This window comes from Chiloscyllium plagiosum, unplaced genomic scaffold (assembly GCF_037043375.1).
Source record: "Chiloscyllium plagiosum isolate Xiang-an unplaced genomic scaffold, Cpla_swu_hap1 HiC_scaffold_2, whole genome shotgun sequence".
NCBI classification, from domain to species: domain Eukaryota; kingdom Metazoa; phylum Chordata; class Chondrichthyes; order Orectolobiformes; family Hemiscylliidae; genus Chiloscyllium; species Chiloscyllium plagiosum.
In genome coordinates, this window is record NW_028270140.1 from 3755644 (window position 1) to 3779691 (window position 24048).

At 45.6% G+C, this 24048-nt stretch overlaps 1 protein-coding gene across 5 annotated transcripts in view; it reads left to right on the plus strand.

The window, feature by feature from the left end:
• Positions 1 to 24048, plus strand: part of dock8 (dedicator of cytokinesis 8) — a 301292-nt gene that overhangs the window by 241707 nt on the left and 35537 nt on the right. For all 5 annotated transcript variants that reach the window (XM_043718191.2, XM_043718205.2, XM_043718201.2 and 2 more), the window contains 7 exons: positions 2565 to 2707; positions 5028 to 5210; positions 6810 to 6942; positions 9825 to 9912; positions 12115 to 12211; positions 13963 to 14097; positions 22431 to 22583. In XM_043718191.2, coding sequence (XP_043574126.1) covers positions 2565 to 2707; positions 5028 to 5210; positions 6810 to 6942; positions 9825 to 9912; positions 12115 to 12211; positions 13963 to 14097; positions 22431 to 22583 — 932 coding nt within the window. The remainder of the gene's footprint in view (positions 1 to 2564; positions 2708 to 5027; positions 5211 to 6809; positions 6943 to 9824; positions 9913 to 12114; positions 12212 to 13962; positions 14098 to 22430; positions 22584 to 24048) is intronic.

Sequence of the window (24048 nt, forward strand, 5' to 3'; positions counted from 1 at the left end):
TAAAGTGAGAAGGGAAAGATTTAAAAGGGACCTAAGAGGCAAGGTTTCACGCAGAGGTTGGGGCATGTATGAAATTAGCTGCCAGAGGAAGTGGTGGAGGCTGGTACAATTTAAAAGGTATCTGGATGGGTGCATGAATAGGAAGGGTTTGGAGGGATATGGGCCATGTGCTGGCAAATGGGACTAGATTAGGTCCTCACCCTCAATAACTCTAATTCATTTGGCTGAACTGGTCCTCACTCTCAATAATTTCTCTTTAGAATCCTCCCACTTCCTCCAGACCAAAGGGGTAGCCATGGGCACCCGCATGGGCCCCAGCTATGCCTGTCTCTTTGTTGGCCACGCAGAACAGTCCATCTTCCGTAGTTACACCGGCACCACTCCCCACCTCTTCCTCCGCTACATTGATGACTGCATCGGCGCCACCTCGTGCTCCCACAAGGAAGTTGAGCAATTCATCAACTTCACCAACACATTCTACCCTGACCTTAAGTTTGCCTGGACTATCTTAGACACCTCCCTCCCCTTCCTGGACCTCTCCATCTCCATCAATGGTGACTGACTCAACATTGACATATTCTACAAATCCACTAACTTCCACAGCTACCTGGATTACACCTCCTCCCACCCTGCCTCCTGTAAAAATACCATCCCGTATTCCCAATTCCTCCGCCTCCACCATATCTGCTCCCAGGAGGACCAGTTCCACCACAGAAAATACCAGATGGCCTCCTTCTTTAAAGACCGGAATTTCCCCTCTCACCATGGTTGATGATGCCCTGCAACACATCTCATCCATGTCCCGCACCCACCCCTCCAACCGCAACAAGGACAGAAACCCCCTTGTCCTCACCTTCCACCCCACCAACCTCCGTATACTTTGCATCATCCTCCGCCATTTCCACCATCTACAAACAGACCCCACCCCCAGGGATATATTTCCCTCCCCATCCCTATCCACTTTCCATAAACAACATTCCCTCCACAACTACCTCGTCAGATCCATGCCCCTAACCAACCCCCCCCCCCCCCCCCCCCCCCCCCCCCCGCTCCTGGAACCTTCCCCTGTGATCACAACTCCCCCCTGACCTCCATCTTAGGCTCCAAACGAGTCTTCCACATCCATCAAAGTTTCACCTGCACTTCCACAAATGTCATTTATTGTATCTTTTTAAATAGTCTCCTCTAAATTGGGGAGACAGGATGCCTAATTGCAGAGTGCTTCAGAGAACACCTCTGGAACACCCACAACAATCAACCCCACCGCCCTGTGGCCTCCACTCCACCAAGGAATCCAGATCCTGGGCCTCCTCCATCGCCACTCCCCTACCACCGGATGCCTGGAGGAAGAACGCCTCAGGACCCTTCAACCCCATGGCATCAATGTGGATTTCACCAGTTTCCTCATTTCCCCTCCCTCCACCTTATTCCAGATCCAACCTTCCAACTCGGCACCGCCCTCATGACCTATCCTACCTGTCCATCTTCCTTCCCAATTATCCACCCCACCCTCCCCTCTGACCTATCACCTTTACCCCCACCTCCATCCACCTATCGCACTCACAGCTACCTTCACCCCCTACCCCCTCCCATTTATCTCACCGCCCCCTCACCTCACAGCCTCATTCCTGAAGAAGGGCTCATGCCCAAAACATCAATTCTCCTGCTCCTTGGATGCTGCCTGACCTGCTGCGCTTTTCCCGCAACACATTTTCAGCATTAATATCCAATGGCACTGTTTTGAAGGAAAGCAGTGATGTTATCCCTGCTTTTCTGGTCAACATTTATTCATTGATCAACATCAAAAACCAAACTATCTGGTCATTATGACATTGCTGTAATGGGAACTTGCTGCAACACGTTGGTCGCCATGTTCCTTTCCTGCCCTACAAAAGTGTGTCAAAACATATTTTAGTAGCTGTAAAATGCTTTGGGATTTGTGTTATTCTTACATTGTTATGAAATCAATTATCCTTCGCCTGTAACCCTGGGCACTGAGCGTCAACAGTTCCTGGACAGTGAGGGCCGTCTTGTGGCACAGTGGTAGTGTCCCTACTTCTGGACAAGGAATTACAGGTTCAAGTCCCACCTATTCCAGAAGTGTGTACTAACATCGAAGCATTTTAATAATTGTTATTGACCTGCCCAGAGAGTTTGCTGTAAAATGTGAAGACTGCAGCTAGGCAGTGGAGTGAATCCTATGTGTGTGGGTATCAATTGTTGATTTGTCTGCTGTGTATAACCAGGACCAAATCCATCACCCTGTGAATATGGTTACATTGCAAAACCATTTCCAATGGAACAGGTACTTAATATAACTTGCTAGAGAATGTCAGTTATTATTTCTGCTGAACTCTGTGCATCAGGGAGACCGGTTTCAGGACTGAAAAAGTCTGAACCATGAAATTGTTAATTTTCCAATTGTTGTTATTGCTGTGAATTTGTACATATCCTGTAATGCCATCAATCATAAGATTATGTTTAGGAATAAGATGTCATCAGCAGTGTCTGATATTCTATTTCTGCTTCACGGTAGTTCTCTCCATCTGTATTTGTTGCTTCAGATGCTCGGACCAGGAAGATTCGTCCAAGTAGTTCAGATGGTGAGAACGACACCAACCCCATCAATCCGTCCATTGCCTCATCAATAGCTGGAAATGCAGGAAACACCATGCTGAAGAGCTCAGCGACAACCTTTACATCTCTGGTATGTGAATAGTCCCTCAATAGGACTTTGGTTAAATTCTCTTACTGATACATTGGGCTGGACGTTTGCTTCTGTCTTTTGGGGTGGGATGTTAGTTGTGATGTTACCTCCAATAGGCGCCACCTCTGAGGCCATCCATTTCAGGTGTGCCATCTCAGGACATGCTGCCCATTTGTTAGCCCCAGCCCCCACTGGAAGGTTACCATTAGCAGGAGTTGCTTACTTAAAGCCCTCATCCCACTGCCAGCAGGATTTAACTGAGTGGACTAGAGCTCCTGGGAACATTCCAGGGGTCCTCCATCTTCCCCTTGTTCACATCTTTCCCAGCTCAACCCCACTGCCAGATGCTTCAGTCCCCTCGCTGTGAGCCCAGACTGTTAAAAAGTTAGCAGGTTTTGAGAAGATTTTTAACTCAGGTTGAGGTTCTGGATGTAGGTTTGCTCGCTGAGATGGAAGGTTCATTTTCAACTTCCAGCTCAGTAAGCAAACCTACATCCAGAACACTTAACAAATCTAACTTCAACATTGAACAACTCCATCAACCTCGGGTACTGCACCAATCCCATCTGGTGGCACCGACAGTATTGGAAATCTGTCAGCCTTAGGCAGAATTGAGAGCGTTGTGCTGGAAAAACACAGCAGGTCAGGCAGTGTCCAAGGAGCAGGAGAATTGATGTTTTGGGCACAAGGAATCCTCAGCTGTCCTGCTTGAATGAATGTTCTTCAGTTCCAGTCGGGTTATTTTCTGATAATCACATAAAGTTTAAATCCATACACCATTCTTCAGGAAATGAAACAGCTTATTCCACAGGCAACAAAATATTGACAACATCCAGGCATGGGCAGATATGTGGCAAGTGATATTTGCACAACACAATAGGCAGGCAATGACCATCTCCAGTGAGAGGGAATCTAGTTATCTTTCTCTAAGATTGCATGGCACATGTCCCACCAAACCTTGTGGAACTGTCAGATAGTCAACTAGTTAGGTCACATTAATATTGTTTCAACTGGAGCAATTCAGAGGTTGGAAATTCTGTGGGAAATAACTCAATTTTTATTCTGCAAAGGCTTTTCAGCACCTACAGGTTCAGGAAGTTCCATATTGTTCAGTTTGAGTAATCAATAGCCCATCCACCACCTTAATTATACAGCCCTTCCACCACAGTGAATGTGGATGTTATCAATGGCATACAATGGGGCTGCACAATGGCTCAATGAGTAGCAGAGTGCCTCACAGATCCAGGGACCCAGGTTTGATTCGCTCTCCCTCTCTTACTCACTGCCAAGAACAAAATGGACTGAGCTTTTTGAATTGAGACACTCCGTGACCTCTCATCATGGAGAACGGCAAATGCAAATGTTGCAAATAAATGCAGCTTCCTAGAAGAAGGCCAGCAGATAAAAGTCCATCGCCACAGCCACCTTCACATTAGTGGTAATACCATCCTTGCTTTTTGAATTGTGGATGCAGCTGGCCACAGATTCCTGTGAGTGTTCTTCCTGAAGTATTGGTAGCAGTCCCTTTGATTGTCATTGTGTTCCAGCCAGGAGGAAAGGTTCCCCTCAAACTCTGGATGGGTATATTCAGAGCACGTCTCTCCTCCTTCCTCCCTTTTCCAGAAGCCTGTCCTTCTCTGCTGGTGCTCCTAGACATGCTGTATTCCAAGGGAAAGGTTTACATGTTTAGAGGCAGCTGCTTCACAACAAAAGGGGAGGTCAGTACAAAGCTCTTCACCATCTACCACACCACTCCCTGCTGACTTTAGAAATGTTGAGAACTTTAGTAAGCACCAAGTATTGCACAAGCAACAGCCATTACAAATTAACCAACAATAAAGTACAGGATGACCCCTTTAAATAGCATCTGTGGCTGATCTCGTGAATGTTTGTTCAGTAACATGTGGTAGATAGCATGAAGCAATGAGCTGTAAAATGACATTGCTGTTTTTAAATTATCATCATAGACTGATAGGCTTCTTGACTTGCTGACCTGTGTATTTCATCAGAATTCCTGATAAAGGGCTTATTCCTGAAACGTCAACTCTCCTGCTGCTTGGATGCTGCCTGACCTGCTGTGCTTTTCCTGCACCACACTCTCGACTCTGATCTCCAGCGTCTGCAATCCTCACTTTCCCCTCGCAGAATTTTATCTCCAATACTGTTTATGTTTCTTCTCTTCCTTTTGCACGTTGTGTAGCAAACTCTGTACAGTAGATTCAACTGATGTGAAATAAACTGTCTAAACTGGGTTCATCTTTACTCCTCTGGAGTTAGGGTTTTGTATGATTGCTGATTCCTTTGTTTCATTTCTTTACAGCTAAGCAAACAGCTAACCCCATTGGCTGCTGACGCCAGTCGGGATTTACTGATTTCCTTTTTATGGATCTTGAAGAATGCTGATCAAACACTTATCAGAAAATGGATTATAGATCTTCCTGTCACCCAACTCAACAAGATCCTAGACCTGTTGCACCTCTGTGTTTCGTGCTTTGAGTATAGGGTAAGGATACTAGCCATGGTGCTGTATTTATTGTGGAAGGTACCATTACACATCTAGCATTATCCCTGTATTTACATGAGGGAGTGGGGTCAGTTAGCTCAGTTGGCTAGATGGCTGGTTTACGATGCAGCGTGACGCCAACAGCGTGGGTTCAATTCCTACACCAGCAGAGGTTATGAAGAAAATCTCCTTCTGATCTCTCCCCTCACCTGAGGTGTAGTGACCCTCAGGTTAAACTATCACCAGTTACTGCTCTCTAATGAGTGAGCAGCCCTACTGTCTACTAAGACTGTGGCAATCGTACCTGTCCTCTTTTTTTTTATGTGAGGGAGAAAAATAAGAAACGGTATTATTTTAAAAATCTGGGAGCACCAAACAATTCTCTCTGCATCAAAATCAAGAGAAAGACGAGTTAGCATTTTCAGTTGAGATCCTTTCTTGATTCTACGCGCTAACATTTTCGAATATGGGTCGTTCTGCTAAAACGCGATAGTTGTGTTCCTCTGTACCCCTGCACTAAGGAAAGCTGCGATAGAAAATTGTGCTGTGGAAGATCACTATAGAAAACTGTGTCCACAATTTGTCAAACGTGTCATAACCAATTTGTGTTATACCAAAATGACCTGTATTAATTCAGATTTCCGTCTTTTATCTGCATAATGCTTTAGCTGTTGGAATATCATGTTAACACTTTTATAAATAGACTGCCAACTACAACTTGCGGAAAACCCCTGACCTTGACAATTGCACATTGTAGACACACAGTGACCAATTAGTTCCTTAATCTTTTCATAGTGCTCTACACCCACACTTACAGCTACACTTCGGATTATTTCCAAAACTAAGCACACTCACACTGCCGAAGCACAGGATACATTAAGGGTTATTCGGCCCGGGAATCCCTGACTCACCAAGTACCTATCCCCCAAAGTCAGTTGCCATGTTTGGTGTAGGTGGTGGTTATGCTGACAAAGCCCTTGTACGGATATATCCATTTTAGGCCAGAGCTAGGCACATGAAGAACCTAACTTTGTATCCAACCCAGCAGGAACATTTCCACTATTATTAGATTGGAAATATGACAGAGGATCCATGTATTTTCAGCCACAAAGTAATTTCTCCACCTAATTAGATCTGCAAATATTAACTATTGTGAAGTTATAGAGTCAGGCAGCACAGAAACAGGCCCTTTGGTCCATGTCAACCAGAATTCCAAAGTAAACTAGCTGCAGCTGCCTGCATTTGGCCCATAGCCCTCCAAACATTTCCTATTTGTGTACTTATCCAAATGTCTTTTAAACATTACAACTGTACCCACATCCACCACTTCTTCTGGAGGTTCATTCCACACAGACACCACTCTTTGTACAAAATAAAATGCTCCTATGAAGTTACTTTAGAGATACCTCCAGGTTCCTTTAACAGGGACTAGCAGTTACCTCTCCCCACCACCTCAGTGCTGTACAGCATGTCCTGTTATTTGCATTGTACGTTGATTTTGAACTTCAGAGAAAACTTAAGAGAATGTCGTAACACTTGGTATCAAAAGAAACGACAGCACTGGATTGTTGTAGAAGAAACCTGTCATTTACTTTTCAGAGCAAAGTAACTTCAGATAAAGTCAGCACACAGGCCCTCCAGAAAAGCAAACACACCAAGGCACGACTGGAGGAAGTGCTTCTGGGAAACGCAGGAGCCAGGGGAGAGATGATGAAGCGATGCCGTGGGCCAGGTAGGATACTCACCTTTGTTTTCAGCTCAAACCATTTCCTTTGTTTACACAATGAGAAGAAAAAGTGCTGTCTGTCTAAGTGAGAGATACAGCAAACGCTGATGGGTTGGAGTCATAGGGTCAGGTAATGGAGTATTACATGATAGAAAAAATATCTCTACATTGGAAAGAAAAAAATCTCTAAGACAGTTGTGAGACCAGCACAGGATCTTGGACCATAGCTAGGAAGGAGGTTTAGTGCCTGGATAGCAGTGAGAAGCAGGAACTGAGATGGATCTGTGGAGTGATGCGAAAGAACATGAACCAGTACTTCAGGGCATCAGCAACAAGGCTGGGAGCATTGAAGGATGCAGTTGAGAAGAGATGGGAATAATATTGTTCCCTGTTGTGGAGAGAGAGAAAATGTGATGAAGCCAGTGATGGACGTGGGACTGTCAGGAAGGAGGAAAGGAGGAGAAATGGAAAGCTGATGACCAAATTGAAAGAAGCTGTGGGAAAAGACTTAAATGCAGTCACTCACAGAGGAATTAGAGAGAGGTGATGAGCTAGCCTTGTGGTGACCCCAAGAGAAATGAGAGGCTAAAAAGAAAAGGAGAAAAATACGTGGCAGAGATAAGTTATTTCCAAATTTTATTTTTTATACTGCACTTAATTCATCTATTAAAAATATTTTCTATTCATAGAGACATAGAAAGTAGGGACAGGAATAGGCCATTCAGCCCTTTGAGCCTGTTCTGCCTTTCATTATGATTGTGACTGATCATTCTATTTCGTCCCATGTTGCCACTTTCACCCCATGCCCTTTGATCCCTTTAGTCCTAAGGACTACATCTACAGGTCATCCTGCTGTAATATGTGTTTTGTTAACGCGAATTCACAGTAATGTGATTGACAATGTTTCTAAACGTGAATGTTTAAACATGTGTTGGTTATATTACAATTACATCGCCAACACTTTAAGTGCTGTTTGTAAAGTGCACTTTTACTATAATGCAGGGTTGCATAAGAACGCAACCATCACATTATAGAAGAACTGACTGTAACTCCTACTTGAAAACATACAATGCTTTGACCTGAACCACTTCCTGTGCCAATGAATTCCACAGGCTCCCCACTCTTCAGGAGAAGATATTTCTTCTCCTGTCAGTTCGACATCCTTAGTCTGTGACTCCCTGGCTCTGGACTCCCCACTCACTGGGAACACCCTTCTTGTGTTTACCCTGTCTCGTCCTGTGAGAAAGTTCTAGGGTTCTCTGAGGTTTTCCATGTATTCTTCTAAACCCCTGTAAATATAGTCCTGACCAATCCAGTCCTCCCATCCCAAGATGCATGATAGTTAATACTTTTAGTATTTTATTTTTGTTAACTGACATTATTATACAGATTAGTTTCTTGAAGAAATTATTTGTGTATTACTGTTCATATGCCTGTAAGTTTTTTACCATCCCAATCATATCCACAAATTGTTGTTAAAATTACAAAACACGTCAAGTAGGAGTAGTTCTATAACAGTCTTGATATGTGGAGATCTGCGGTTCTGCTATATATTACAGAAAGATGAAAACAATAACTCCCTACCAAATACACTACCTTGCATTGTTTTCTTAATTTATCTTCAAAATATTTCCTTGTCAGGGAAATTGAGTACAGGCCAATTATTGAAAGTCCACATTGGTGCACATAACAAATAACTTAACCACTGAGTCCGACAGCGTCCCGGGATAACTCTGGTTGCCTCCCAGATGTTTATGCTGTGGCAGTACTGCTTCTGCAGTCCACTATGGCAAACAGCTTCTCAACTGGCAGGCAGAGATATTAAAAGCAGCAAAATACCACAGTCACAGCCCTTATTGACAGGAGTATCACTGGGCTTTCATCACTGCATGTGAAAGTCATTACAAGGCTTAGCCCAGTTTTGAAATGCAGATGGTACCTGAACCACAAAAGTGAATATTAAGAAATTGGTAAATGCTTTTTCAACTCTGACATGACAAAATTAATTCTGTGTACTGAGCAGGAAGCTGAGAATCAGCTCCAATGCTGAAGCCTCAATTCAGAGTCTCTGTGTGCAACTTGCTACTGACAAAAGCACAGATTTTTTTTTCTGATACTGCTGCTTAAAACTTAGTCCCAGTTTGAGTCAATTATATTATTGCTTCATAACAGACATTCCATCTTGTCAGCAGTGACCTGGCTCTCCGGTTGGATTTACTGCAGTCCATTGTGTGGAGAACATGGCAACACAATCCATGTAATCGTGGGAGAGGCTGCATGTCAGCCTCCAGAGGGAAGGAAATGCCCATAATTAGGTTGGGGCCCATGGGGAAAATGTTCCCAATTGTGGAGAGGTGTGAACTGCACTCACTATTGAGCCAATTATTCCCATGGCCAATGAAATTTAGTGATGGTTCAGGGCTTACATACAAGTGGAATAGCTTTCCTATGCGTCCAACAAGCTGAACCATGCTGGGTTTGTCTGTGTCCCTATAGAGGAAGTACCTCTTTCACATTGAGCACTCAGTGCTTGACCAAGGGACCCAGAATTAAGCTGGGATTGCTTCTGACTGCTACCCTCATCCTCATGTCATCTAAGTCCTTAAGCTATCGTAGGCCTTGTCTTGGGTACAATACTATTAGCAGCCACTGTCCCTGGTGGCCCTTCCTGCCTATAATCAGAGCTACTAGCCTCTGCTTGACTGGGTGTGGGGACAGGGATGGGACTTCTTCCTTACCAAGTGCTTCATCTGGTTTAACTTGCTGCCCCTCTGTTGCAAAGATGGTTTCCCTGTTGGTTCTCCAGCTGATGAGCTAAGCCCATGTCAGTTAGATTCAATTCCACTCAAAGACTTTGCCTATTTATTAATTAATTACATTCTTTTTAGGAAATGAAAGAAACTTTGGAATAAATGAAAACCTGCGATGGAGAAAAGATCAAACGCAGTGGCGACAAGGCAATGAGAGACAGGAAAAGTATGTGACTAATTAAAAGATCTGTCAGTATAAAATGATTGAATGGTATAACACAGAAGGAAGGAAAATAAGGATACAAGGATGTAGACAGAACTACCATTGTAGTTCAGCCCATTGTGCCTATACTGGTAATTTGGGCAAAGTATCCAATCAGTGCTATTCCCTTGGTCTTTCACCTGGGTGTGTAATTTTATTTCAACTCTCTTCTATATATCACTGTTCAATCTGCATGAAAATGTTGCCCCTTTGGTCCCTTTTAATCTTTCCCCCCTCGCATTAAACGTATGCCCTCAAGATTTGGACTCCCCTATCCCAGAGATTTATCCTATCCAGGCCCCTCATGATTTTATAAACCTCTATAAGGTCACCCCTCAGCCTCTGACACTCCAAGGAAAACAGCCCCAGACTATTCAGCTTCTCCCTGTAGCTCAAACCCTCCAACCCTGGCAACATCCTTGTAAATCTTTTCTGAACCCTTTCAAGTTTCACAACTTCCTTCCTATAGGAGAGAGAACAGAATTGCACACAATATTCCAAAAGTGACCTAGCCAATATCCTGTACAGCCTCAACAAGACCTCCCAACTCCTATACTCAATGCTCTGACCAACAAAGGAAAGCATACCAAATGCATTCTTCACTATCCTTTCTACCTGCGACTCTACTTTCAAGGAACTATGAACTTGTATTCAAAGATCTCTTTGTTCAGCAACACTCCCTAGGACCTTATAAATCCTGCCCTGATTTGTCTTTCCAAAATGCAGCACCTCAAATTTATCTAAATTAAATTCCATCTGCCACTCCTCACCTATTGTCCTATCTGATCAGGGTCCCATTGTAAGTTGCGATAACCATCTTGATTGTCCACTAGACCACCACATCTGCAAACGTACTAACCATACCTCCTATGTTCATATTCAAATCATTTATATAAATGACAAGTGAAGAATCCCAGCTCGCCGGTGAAGATAATTTTTGACATATTTAGAATTAGGTTCATCGATCACATTACTTAACAGTTTTTTTTCAAATATTGCTTTTGATTCTAATATTCACCTCCTCTCCAACCCAGTAAATTTGTCCCCCCCACTGGTGCATTGTTGATATTTCTCTACCCAACCTGTTCAGAGATGTTATTACACACCTCCAGAACCTGGGTCCCCTGGCTCAGAGGTATGGACACGACTGCCATAAGGGTTCTGCCAGTGCATTGTACACTTTCTTGCCTGTGAGCTCAGATTGCATAGCCACCAGCCATTTGACTGTAAAGCAGCCTGACTCCATCCAACATCTATATACAGAGAGAATTCCTGACAGGAATATCTGGAAAGTGATCAGTGGAAACCTCACCTGATTTTAAATACAGAACAACTTCGCTTATCCGAATGAAACAGGCAGGGTGTATTTTGTCCAGATAACTGATCTGATTGTAAACAAAGGAAGCATTTACTGGACCTTGAGATCTTGTTCTGGAACGCACTTTTCTTAACTTGGAAATAATATGGGTAATTGTAGTTTCTCAACTACTGCCTTAGTTGAGATTAGCAACACAAAACAGTGCAAGAATGCCAACTCTCAAAGGTCAGTTTGCACTATTGTGTGCTGAGATTACCATGAAGGAGTCTCTTGCTCAACCCCTCCCCTCACCTAAGGCACAGTGACCCTCAGGTTAAACCCCCATCAGTCATCTCTCTCGCTAATGAGAGAGCAGCCCTATGGTCTGGTATGACTATGGTGACTACCTTTACTGTGCCTCCAATCACTACACTACAGTGCAAGTTAATGGCACATTTATTTTAAATTAGTTGAAAGCACAATCCTTCAATCATTCATGCACTGTTTGTCTTCCTTCATATTTTACCAATTCCAAAAAGTTCAGGTTTTATCCATTTCAGAAGTACAGTGTCAATATCAATGGACACCAATATCATCAAACTCTAAATCTTCAACAACTTTCTTTTCTTTAATTGCCCCTGCAATGTCAGACTGCTTTTCTAACGTGGATGAGCAAAACTTCAGCCAACTCCACAGCTGCAAGCCTCTGACATCACCCTCCACAAACTCGACACCACACAGCCCCCTGCCAACATGACCCCTGCCTATCTATCCTGATGAATGCTGGTAGAAAATCTTTGTCAAAATCTGTCTTTAAAAACATATAACATGCTGACGCCAGTGATTGTTCTTTTGTTTTTCTTTTTCAGAACTAAAGCAGACCTGGATCAGGAAGCGCTGGTCTCTGGAAACCTAGTTACGGAGGCTAATCTCGTTATTTTAGACACACTAGAGATAATTATAAAGGTAACATTGGTGAAAGGATATTGACTTTTTACAATTTAATTGTTTATATTGAGTAAACTCCAGTTAGTGAATCACACTGCAGACAGTTGTGAATGAGTTCTGTTCTTGAGTCTGTTTACAAGTCAACTTGTGCTCAAGTTGGAACACAATGCAGGATAATATACAGTTAACCTTTGTAGGTACAAGAAATGGTCATAGAGTCATGGAGATGTACAGCATGGAAACAGACCCTTTGGTCCAACCTGTCCACGCCGACCAGATATCTCAACCCAATCTAGTACCACCTGCCAGCACCCAGCCGAAATCCCTCCAAACCCTTCCTATTCGTATACCCATCCAAATGCCTCTTAAATGTTGCAATTGTACCAGCCTCCACCACATCCTCTGGCAGCTCATTCCATACACGTACCACCCTCCGCGTGAAAAAGTTGCCCCTTAGGTCTCTTTTATATCTTTCCCCCGTCACCCTAAACCTATGCCCTCTAATTCTGGACTCCCCGACCCATGAGAAAAGACTCTGTCTATTTATCCTATCCATGCCCCTCATAATTTTGTAAACTTCTATAAGGTCACCCCTCAGCCTCTGACGCTTCAGGGAAAACAGCCCCAGCCTATTCAGCCTCTCCCTGTAGCTCAGTTCCTCCAACCCTGGCAACATCCTTGTAAATCTTTTCTGAACCCTTTCAAGTTTCACAACAAGGAGACCAGATATGTTGGAAATTTAAATTTACATCCCGGCATGGAATTGCATTCATACTTAACAGCACTAGTAACTCAAACATTTGTAAGTCGGGGACCCCTGTATTGGATTTCACTCTGAAAAGTAGGTGCTTTTATATTTATTTCTGAATGCCACGGCTGAGATGCACTTCTCATTAGATTGAAGAATTATTCTGCTGTGATTATTATTTCAGGTTGGTGCTCTATCAACAAACTGAATGCGCTGGTTCCAAATGGAACCTTTTATTCATTTGTGGGATCTGGGTGTCACTGGCTGGACCAGTATTTATTGCCCGTCCCTAGCTGCCCTTGAGAATGTGGGGGTGAGCTGCCTTCTTGAACAACTGCAGTCCACATGCTGTAGGTTTAAATCCAGTTACAGGGGCTGTACAATAGATGGTGCCCCAGCCAGCAATGCCCACATGCCCCATGAATGAAAAAGGAAGTCTGTTGGTACCAGTATACTATATGTGTATATGAGTGGACTGACCCACAGTTGCCTATTTTGATACCAGTCCTTCATTAAAAAAAAGGCTCCTGTAAACCAGTTAAATCTATATATTTAGTATGCAACAGTTTTTTTTATGTAACTAAGTGGTTTGGGGGAGCCAGGAAGAGAAAAATAGTTGATGAGAGAGTCCCTTTCCCTGTTGTTGGCTACATTGTTGAAGGATTGGTATTGAGTTTCTGACTGGTCCTTTCATCAGAGTGATAAGGTTTATTAAGAAGAACTGAAACAGTTAGCAATAATTTTTACACAAAAGAGGGACAGTAATAAACAAGTATTCCGAAGCCGACGTTTGATCACGTTTATTGACTCCATTATTCATATTTTACAAGTTACTAATGTAGTCTGGCTCTGTCATTGAAAGGAGGAAGTTGCTGTTACTTTTTTCTGACATTGAAAGGTCTCAGTATTCATTTATAATTGAAATATCCAATAATTATTACTGTATTTATACTGTATCATAAAATGTTGAGTTTGATGGCTTGCGATTAATCTAACATGCCTTCATTTTACCATATTATAGGCAATTTTGGTATCCGACTGTAAGGACAGTGTCTTGGGAAACATTCTCAGGGTGATTCTTCACAGCCTGGGCTGTAATCAGAGCTCCTACTACCTGACACATTGCTTCAACTCATTGAGAGCACTCATAGCCAAGGTAAAACAAACAGGAAAAAAGGAGCTGGATGAAAAGTTAACCACAGTGACCTATGTATTGCTGACTTTTTGTTTAATGACTGGCCTGGATTGGTTGACCATGAGGTGCAATCTTGGCATGTGTCACTTTATGATGATTTCATGTACGAATGAACCAGGTAATTTGAAGTTGACTGACGTGGCTGTGCAGAGACCACTGTCCCGTCACCAAGTCACCCTTTATTTACATGTGCACTGTACATGGCCTGTGACCAGCCAGCTCAGAGCCAGCCCCGAGCATGAGGAGACCTTCTGAATATCCTGCTTATTTTTTTTCTTTTTTTATTTCTTCTAGCGTAAAGAGAACCTTTGACATTCCTGTTCTTTTTTTCTTTTTTTTCCTAACCCCCACACTGCCGCCTAACTGCGGTAGTGCTTATTTTTTTCCCAGCACCCATGGTGTGTGTATGTGTGCAGGTGTGCGACACAGTGAGAGACACAAGGTGCTCGAATCTTTATTCAATTTCCACCACCAGGAAGATAGGAAAACACCTGAGTGGCCAGTGACAAGCAATGCCCTTCACATCAAAGGGCAATGATGTGTGATCAAACAGTGAAGGGGAGGGCAGGGATTAAGTCAAAATAGAGTTGGAGGGGGAAATAATGCACTCCACTCCCTGTGGCGCCCACCTCTCCCTGAACAACTCCAGGGTGTTGGTGGACACCGCGTGCTCCTTCTCCAAGGACACCCGGGCTCTAACATAACCGCGAAAGAGGGGCAGGCAGTCGGCCCTAACGACCCCCTCCACGGCCCGCTGCCTCGACTTGTTTATGGCTAGTTTGGCCAATTTCCTGTTTATATCTGTCAGCCAGGGCTCCCTGATTTACCCAGGGTTAATAAACCGCGGACCATGACGTCACTTCCGCCCCCACCGACCTCGCAGTCTCCGCAATCGCCGCCCAGACAACCGCCCCCGTGATCACCACCCAGACAACCGCCTCCACGATCGCCAGGAAGACCATTGCCGACAGATTCACGGCCTCCGCGGCTATCGGGAATAACACTGTCACCACAGCCGCTTCCGCCCCCTGGGTTGCCATCGCCGCAGCCACTTCTGCCCCCAGTGACATCACTAACCTGCACGACCACAACACCGCATGTGTCTCCGCCCCCACGCCGATCTCCGTCACCACGCTTAACTCCACCCCCACGCAGATCTCTGTCACCACGCCTAACCCCGCCCCCATGCCGATCTCCGTCACCACACCCAACTCCGCCCCCACACCGATCTCCATCACCACGCTTAACTCCACCCCCATGCCGATCTCCGTCACCACGCCTAACCCCGCCCCCACGCCGATCTCCGTCACCACGCCCAACTCTGCCCCCACGCCGATCTCCGTCACCACGCTTAACTCCACCCCCATGCCGATCTCCGTCACCACGCCTAACCCCGCCCCCACGCCGATCTCCGTCACCACGCCCAACTCTGCCCCCACGCCGATCTCCGTCACCACGCTTAACTCCACCCCCACGCAGATCTCTGTCACCACGCCTAACCCCGCCCCCATGCCGATCTCCGTCACCACACCCAACTCCGCCCCCACACCGATCTCCATCACCACGCTTAACTCCACCCCCATGCCGATCTCCGTCACCACGCCTAACCCCGCCCCCACGCCGATCTCCGTCACCACGCCCAACTCTGCCCCCACGCCGATCTCCGTCACCACGCTTAACTCCACCCCCATGCCGATCTCCGTCACCACGCCTAACCCTGCCCCCACGCCGATCTCCGTCACCACGCCCAACTCTGCCCCCACGCCGATCTCCGTCACCACGCCCAACTCTGCCCCCACGCCGATCTCCGTCACCACGCTTAACTCCACCCCCATGCCGATCTCCGTCACCACGCCTAACCCCACTCCCATGCCGATCTCCGTCACCACGCCCAAATCCGCCCCCACACCAATCTCCTTCCCCGCCCCCACGCCCAACCCCACCCCCACTCCCAGCTCCAGCCCCACACCAGGTCCTAGCTCCCAGCCCTGCCGTGTTTTCACTATCCCTCCAGACCTACCCCTCTCTGAGGATGAAAGATCAGTCCTCAGCAGAGGCCTCACCTTCATTCCCCTACGCTCTCGGATCATCGAGTTCAACACACGGCGAGACATCGAATAATTCTTCGCCGCCTTCGCCTCCGTGCCTACTTCTTCAACCAAGATTCTCGCCCACCCTCTGACGACCCCTTCTCCCGCCTCCAACACACCCCATCCACCTGGACACCCCGTGCTGGCCTCTTACCCACCCTCGATCTCTTCATAGCCAACTGCCGCCGCGACATTAACCACCTCAACTTCTCCACCCTCCCTCACCCACTCCAACCTCTCACCCTCGGAATGTGCAGCCCTCCACTCCCTCCGTTCCAACCCCAACCTCACTATCAAACCAGCAGACAAGGGAGGCACGGTAGTAGTTTGGCGCACCGACCTTTACACCGCTGAGGCTAAACGCCAGCTCGTGGACACCTCCTCCTACTGCCCCCTTGACCATGACACCACCTCCCACCACCAAACCATCATCTCCCAGACCGTCCATAACCTCATCACCTCAGGGGATCTCCCATCCACCGCCTCCAATCTCATAGTCCCACAACCCTGCACCGCCCGTTTCTACCTCCTGCCCAAAATCCACAAACCTGACTGCCCCAGCCGACCCATTGTCTCAGCCTGCTCCTGCCCCACCGAACTCATCTCTGCATACCTCGACACGGTCCTGTCCCCCTTAGTCCAAGAACTCCCCACCTACGTTCGGGACACCACCCACGCCCTCCACCTCCTCCATGATTTTCGCTTCCCCGGTCCCCAACGCCTTATCTTCACCATGGACATCCAGTCCCTGTACACCTCCATTCCCCCATCACGAAGGCCTCGAAGCCCTCCGCTTCTTCCTTTCCCGCCGAACCAACCAGTACCCTTCCACTGACACCCTCCTTCGACTGACTGAACTAGTCCTCACCCTGAACAACTTCTCTTTCCAATCCTCCCACTTCCTCCAAACCAAAGGAGTAGCCATTGGCACCCGCATGGGCCCCAGCTATGCCTGCCTCTTCGTAGGATATGTGGAACAGTCCATCTTCCACAGCTACACTGGCACCACCCCCCACCTTTTCCTCCGCTACATCGATGACTGTATCAGTGCTGCCTCGTGCTCCCACGAGGAGGTTGAACAGTTCATCCACTTTACCAACACCTTCCACCCCGACCTCAAATTCACCTGGACCGTCTCGGACTCCTCCCTCCCCTTCCTAGACCTTTCCATTTCTATCTCGGGCGACCGAATCAACACGGACATTTACTATAAACCGACCGACTCCCACAGCTACCTAGACTACACCTCCTCCCACCCTGCCCCCTGTAAAAACGCCATCCCATATTCCCAATTCCTTCATCTCCGCCGCATCTGCTCCCAGGAGGACCAGTTCCAAATCCATACAACCCAGATGGCCTCCTTCTTCAAGGACCGCAATTTCCCCCCAGACGTGGTCGATGATGCCCTCCACCACATCTCTTCCACTTTCCGCTCCTCCGCCCTTGAGCCCCGCCCCTCCAACCGCCACCAGGACAGAACCCCACTGGTCCTCACCTACCACCTCACCAACCTCCATGTACAGTGTATCATCCGCCGTCATTTCTGCCACCTCCAAACGGACCCCACCACCAGGGATATATTTCCCTCCCCTCCCCTATCAGCGTTCCGAAAAGATCACTCCCTCCGTGACTCCCTCGTCAGGTCCACACCCCATACCAACCCAACCTCCACTCCTGGCACCTTCCCCTGCAACCGCAAGAAATGCAAAACTTGCGCCCACACCTCCCCCTTTACTTCCCTCCAAGGCCCCAAGGGATCCTTCCATATCCACCACAAATTCACCTGCACCTCCACACACATCATCTATTGCATCCTCTGCACCCGATGTGGCCTCCTCTACATTGGGGAGACAGGCCGCCTACTTGCGGAACGTTTCAGAGAACACCTCTGGGACACCCGGACCAACCAACCCAACCACCCTGTGGCTCAACACTTCAACTCCCCCTCCCACTCCACCAAGGACATGCAGGTCCTTGGACTTCTCCATCGCCAGACCATAGCAACACAACGGCTGGAGGAAGAGCGCCTCATCTTCCGCCTAGGAACCCTCCAACTACAAGGGATGAACTCAGATTTCTCCAGTTTCCTCATTTCCCCTCCCCCCACCTTGTCTCAGTTAAATCCCTTGAACTCAGCACCACCTTCCTAACCTGCAATCTTCTTCCTGACCTCTCCGCCCCCACCCCACTCCGGCCTTTCACCCTCACCTTGACCTCCTTCCACCTATCGCATTTCCAACACCCCTCCCCCAAGTCCCTCCTCCCTACCTTTTATCTTAGCCTGCTGGACACACTTTCCTCATTCCCGAAGAAGGGCTTATGCCCGAAACGTCGATTCTCCTGTTCCTTGGATGCTGCCTGACCTGCTGCGCTTTTCCAGCAACACATTTTCAGCCAGGGTTAATAAACCCAATAACGGATCTCATAGTCAATGAGATTCTCCTGTCCCTCCTTCCAATCACTACATTGATGTGAACAGGATGTGCACTGGGTGATGGCTCTATCTGTCGGGCTCCAAGCTAACCTAACTAATTTCAGTGTTTCAGAGTAATTACTGACGGACAATTTAGTGGAATAATGAGATCACACAGACAGGGCATCAGGATCCAGTAAACTGTTAAGTGGGTGTGCACTGGCCTCAAAGAGGTTAATATTTTTGCAGAAATGTTCACAAATTTGAGAGGAAAGCATTAACCAGGGCAGACGTACACATTTTTAAATCTGGTCTCCCAAGATGCACTGTTACCTCGAGTCAAACAGCTAGTGACATCAACACCAGCACTGAGGTAGTATGCTGTCAGTGACAAAGTCACCTTGAAGCATGATGGCAGCAAGACAGGACTTGGAGCAAACCTTACCCCACAAGGACAGCCAGTTGTATCATCCAGGTTGTGAATGCAAACCAAATGACACTATACTCAAATAGAGAAAGAGTGCCTGACTTTGCTTGTGAACATTTTAATCAATACCTGTTTGGGAGAAACAGGATTCTATCCACAAGCTACTTCAATGCATCTTCCTCAAAGCACTTTCATGTATTCCAAAGCATTAACAAAGAATGTTGATTGCAGAAACATGGCGAATCTTATTGCTATGTAGGGGGGACAGGTGAACGTGGTTGACATGCTGTTGAGAGCAGCACTGCCTCTGAAACAGGTTGAGAGTTCTTTGTGAAACTCTACAGATTCACCAAGAAACAACAGCTCAACATGTTGCGGAAGTCCTCAGTCCAGCAGAAATATTGAAGCAGCTTGCACAAATCAAACAAATAATGCCAACTTGAGGCATCAGTTAGAGTGCTGCAGGAAGTAGGGAGGGAAGGAAGCCCTGAAAACATCAGGAAGATGCCGTGTGCTGTAAGAGAGTATCTCATTTAGAGGTGAGAACCTAGATGGCATAATGTAATAAGGAAAGACAGTCAGAATACTTCAGCAGTTGGAATAAAAAAGAAGCATATTCATGCAAGCCAATAAGGAATTGAGTCTATTCTGAGGAAGACAAAAGAAGTGATATACTGGCCAAACATGAGCAATTAAATTAAGGACCACTGCAATGAAAACCAGGCTAAGTGAGGTGAAGAGCCCTTTATTGTGTGTGACAACCAGACAAACTATGGATGAAGTTTGCAGGAGATCTCCTCACACTGACAACAACTGAATATCTTGTCACCATTGACCTCTGGGAGTTAGATCAGTCAGATTGTAGAAGGCCCAAAAGCACACATCTGTTGTTAGGGCATTCCACAAATGGTAAGGAGAAGATTGGAAATAGGAGCAGGAATTGGCCTCCAACTCTGCCAGACTGTTCTATAATACCATGGCTGATCTGCCCCAGGTCACAACTGTTCTTTCTTGCCAACCCCTCATAGTCATCAGTTCCTCAACATTTCAAACATCTGTCCACCGACTCCTTATATATTTTCAGTGATCTAGCCTCAACATGCTCTAGGGGAGGTAATATCAGGCAAGCACTACCCTCTGAGAGAATAAATTCCTTCGCATCTCATCTTTATATGAGTATCCTGTTCTTCTGTAACTTTTGACCTCTAATTTGAGATTCCCTCACTAGGGTCACATCTTCTCACTTAAAGTGATGTGAGAATGACAGCCCTTGATATCAAGTCTGCATTTGACCAAGTGAGGCATCAATGAGCCCGACCAAAATTGGAATTAGCAGGAATCTGGGGGCAAAATCCCAGCTGGTTGGAGTCATACCTGATATATAGGAAGATGGTCATTGTTGTTGGAGGTCAGTCATCTCAGTTACAAGACATCTCTGCAGGAGTTTCTCAGGGTAATGTTCTAGGCCAACGCATGTTCAGCTGCTTCATCAATGACCTTCCCTCCATCATAAGGTCAGAAGTGGAGATGTTCACTGATGATTGCACAGAAACATTCATGACTCCTCAGATACTGAAGTAGTCCATGTTGAAATGTAACAGGATCTGGATAATATCCAGGTTTGGGCTGAAAAGTGGCAAGTAACATTTGTTCCACACAAACACTGGACAATGACCATCTCCAACAAGAGACAATTTCAGTACTGCCCCTTGACATTCAATGGTGTTACCATCACTGAATCCTCCACTGTCAGCATCATGGGTATTACCATTTACCAGAAACTCAGCTGGACCAGCCATATAAACAAAATGGCTACAAGAGCAGGTTAGAGGCTAGAAATATTGCAGTGAGTAACTACCTCCTGACTCCCCAAAGTCTGACCATCATCTAAAGAGCAGAAATCAGGAGTGTGATGGGAAACTCCCCAGTTGCCAGGATGGGTGCAGCTTCAATAGCACCCAAAACGTTTGACACCATCCAGGACGAAGCAGCCCACTTTATTGACATCATATCCACGAACCTCCACCGACACTCAGCAGCAGCAGTGTGTATGATTTCCACAGTGAACTACTGGAATCAGATCTACATGCCCAGTTCACTTCACAATGACTTGCTGTACACCCTCGCAGTCTGACAATGAGTGACAATGGTCCTCAGTTCTTGAGTGAAGAATTCAGCCACTTCATACAGGGATTGGGAACCTCAACATCGCAAGATCTCCACATTATGCTCAGTTAAATTGAAAGGCTGAGATAGCAGTGAAAATCCCTAATGGATTCATAAAGAAATTGAGCAAATCCAGCACAAACGTATACAAGGCAAAAATACACCGAGTAAGGGAATGCAAATAGGCTCATCCAAAGACTAACTTGATGCTGCATCTAAACAAAATCTACTGAAGCCAAAGCCCAGATGTGAAAGACAGAATCAAGGTGAACTGACAAGAAAGCTCAACTTCACTTAGATAAAATTGCCAAGCCATTGGAGAACCTGCCAGAGTGCAAATGCTCAATGCTGTCAACAAAAGTCAGCCCAGGTGGTAACTTGGAATCTGTGGGGCATCATTTTCAGAAATACAGTTGTAATTTTAGTGTACTAGCTGGCTTTCAGTAGGTATGAGGTCTCTACCTGTGCTGTAAGTGCCTTTGTGTACAGTCTGTGCTAACTATGACATACACATTACCAGTTGCAGACAATAATCACTTTATGGCATGTTTTTTCAGCTACAGTAAAACGTGTCAGTGTTGTATATACAGCACTTTATATTCTTAAGACATACACAATGTCTTTCTATGTATGAGTACAATAATTGTGTCGGACACTGTACATCATAGGCCCCAGAATTTTGCATTTATAAACCTAAACAATTGCATCTCATGCGTCATGGGCTTGAATCAGGTCAAATGTGCATTTCTTGGATTATAAGTGCTGTTATTGAATGATAGTCCAAGAGAATACCACTTCGCACAGTGAGTTTTTGGCCTTCATTAGCTCAATGCGTGTGAAGTGGCTTGGGACCCATTTTTAATCCATTCAATGCAATGCATTGTTGTTGTTATTGATTGACATTCAGAGTTTGTTTTTGAGAGTGTGATGCTAGAAAAGCACAGCAGATCAGGCAACATCCAAGGAGCAGGAAGATCGATGTTTCAGGCATAAGCCCTTCATCAGGTTCCTGATGAAGAGCTTATGCCCAAAACATTGACTCTCCTGCTCCTCAGATGCTGCCTGACCTGCTATGCTTTACCAGCACCACACTGATCTCCACTCTGATCTCCAGCACTGCAGTCATCACTTTCTCCCATTAAGAGTTTGTTCCCTGGAATTCTGACATGTCCATGCTATTATTTTCTTGTTTTCCCAGTATGCAGACCTACTGTTTGAAGAGGAAGCAGAGCAGTGTTCTGACATGTGTCAGAGAGTGTTACACCATTGCAGCAGCAGCATGGACAGTACCAGGACCCAAGCCTGTGCCACACTGTACCTCATCATGAGGCACAGCTTTAGTACAATCAGCGTAAGGCTTCATTATTTTTATCGAAAATGTGCAGTAACTGCTTGTTGTCAACAACCAGGCTTGCAAAGTCATATTGTTGTTCTGTCATAATCCTCACAAATAAATAACGATGGCTAGTGCCATTGGGAGATTATACTCTGTTTGCCTTTCCAATTAAATAGAAGTGTCATATTTATCTACAGTGCTGACAGAAACATGTCTGTTGGCAGCAGGTAATGGAACTGCTGATGAATGGCTTATTCATTTGTTCTTACATCTTACTAACACATGTGGGTAATTGTGGTGAGTTGACCCTGATTTTTGACTGCACTGCTGACCTTAAAGGTATCAGAAACAGTGATGTACACTCAGTCGTCCCAAAGAGAGCCCACTGGCACCTGCACAGCTCTTCCTGCCTCTGCTCTGGTCAGCTGCAGGAGGTTCCCCTGGAGCATGTGCAAAAGACATTTCCTGTCATTAACATAACCAATCAAATTTCACGTGAGTTCCAATGTACAATGGCTTCATGAAGCAGGTTACTGCACAGCTCAGGTAGTTTATTTGCAGGATCATGGGACTCTGAATCACAGGATCATTGTTGTGTGTTCCCTACTGAATGCTGAATTTTTCAAACTTTCAACCTACACTAACCCCATTTACCAATATACTAAAGTAAAACTTCAGTTTCTAACATGATTTTATATAGAATCATTTTTTTTTAAACATATTTCTGTCAAAACATTTTTTCATTGATTGCTTGTTTAATAATCTGAATATTATAATCGATTCTTCATGTTACAAGATAAACATCGAATTTACTAAATTGTCAGAAACATGTTTGATAATGATAAGAATGGATAACTAACGTGGAATAGATACAATAACTTGGTTAAAAATAGGTCACTTGAACTTTATTGTTAGGCTGTGTCAAGCCAACTTGGTTGCTTTACTGTATGTAGCTGACACTTTGACACTGAGACTGCATGTGCGGCAAGTGTTAGCCTTTGTGTTCCAGCACCAATAATTACAGCTGTTCATGATTTGAACTTGAAAAGAGATTCCTTAGATCCCCTAAAGTAGGGAAACAGGCCCTTTGGCCCAACAAGTCCACGCCGACCCTCCAAGAGTAACACACCCAGACCCATTCCTGTAATCTATATTTACCCCTGACTAATGCACCTATTACTATAGGCAACTTAACATGGCCAATTCACCTGGTCTGCACATCTTTACACTGTGGGAGGAAACCGGAGCACCCGGAGGAAACCCATGCAGACACAGGGAGAATCGAACCTGGGCCCTTGGCGCTGTGAGGTAGCAGTGCTAACCACTGAGTCACTGTGCCACCCAAATTTCCATCCTGAACAATTTGCTATGTGTGTATTTATCTTTGAGGACATGTGTTTACTACCTCAAGACAATGCTTCCTGCGAATTCTACAAGAGATCCATCAATAGAAATTAACATCACAAGGCTGTCATGTAAA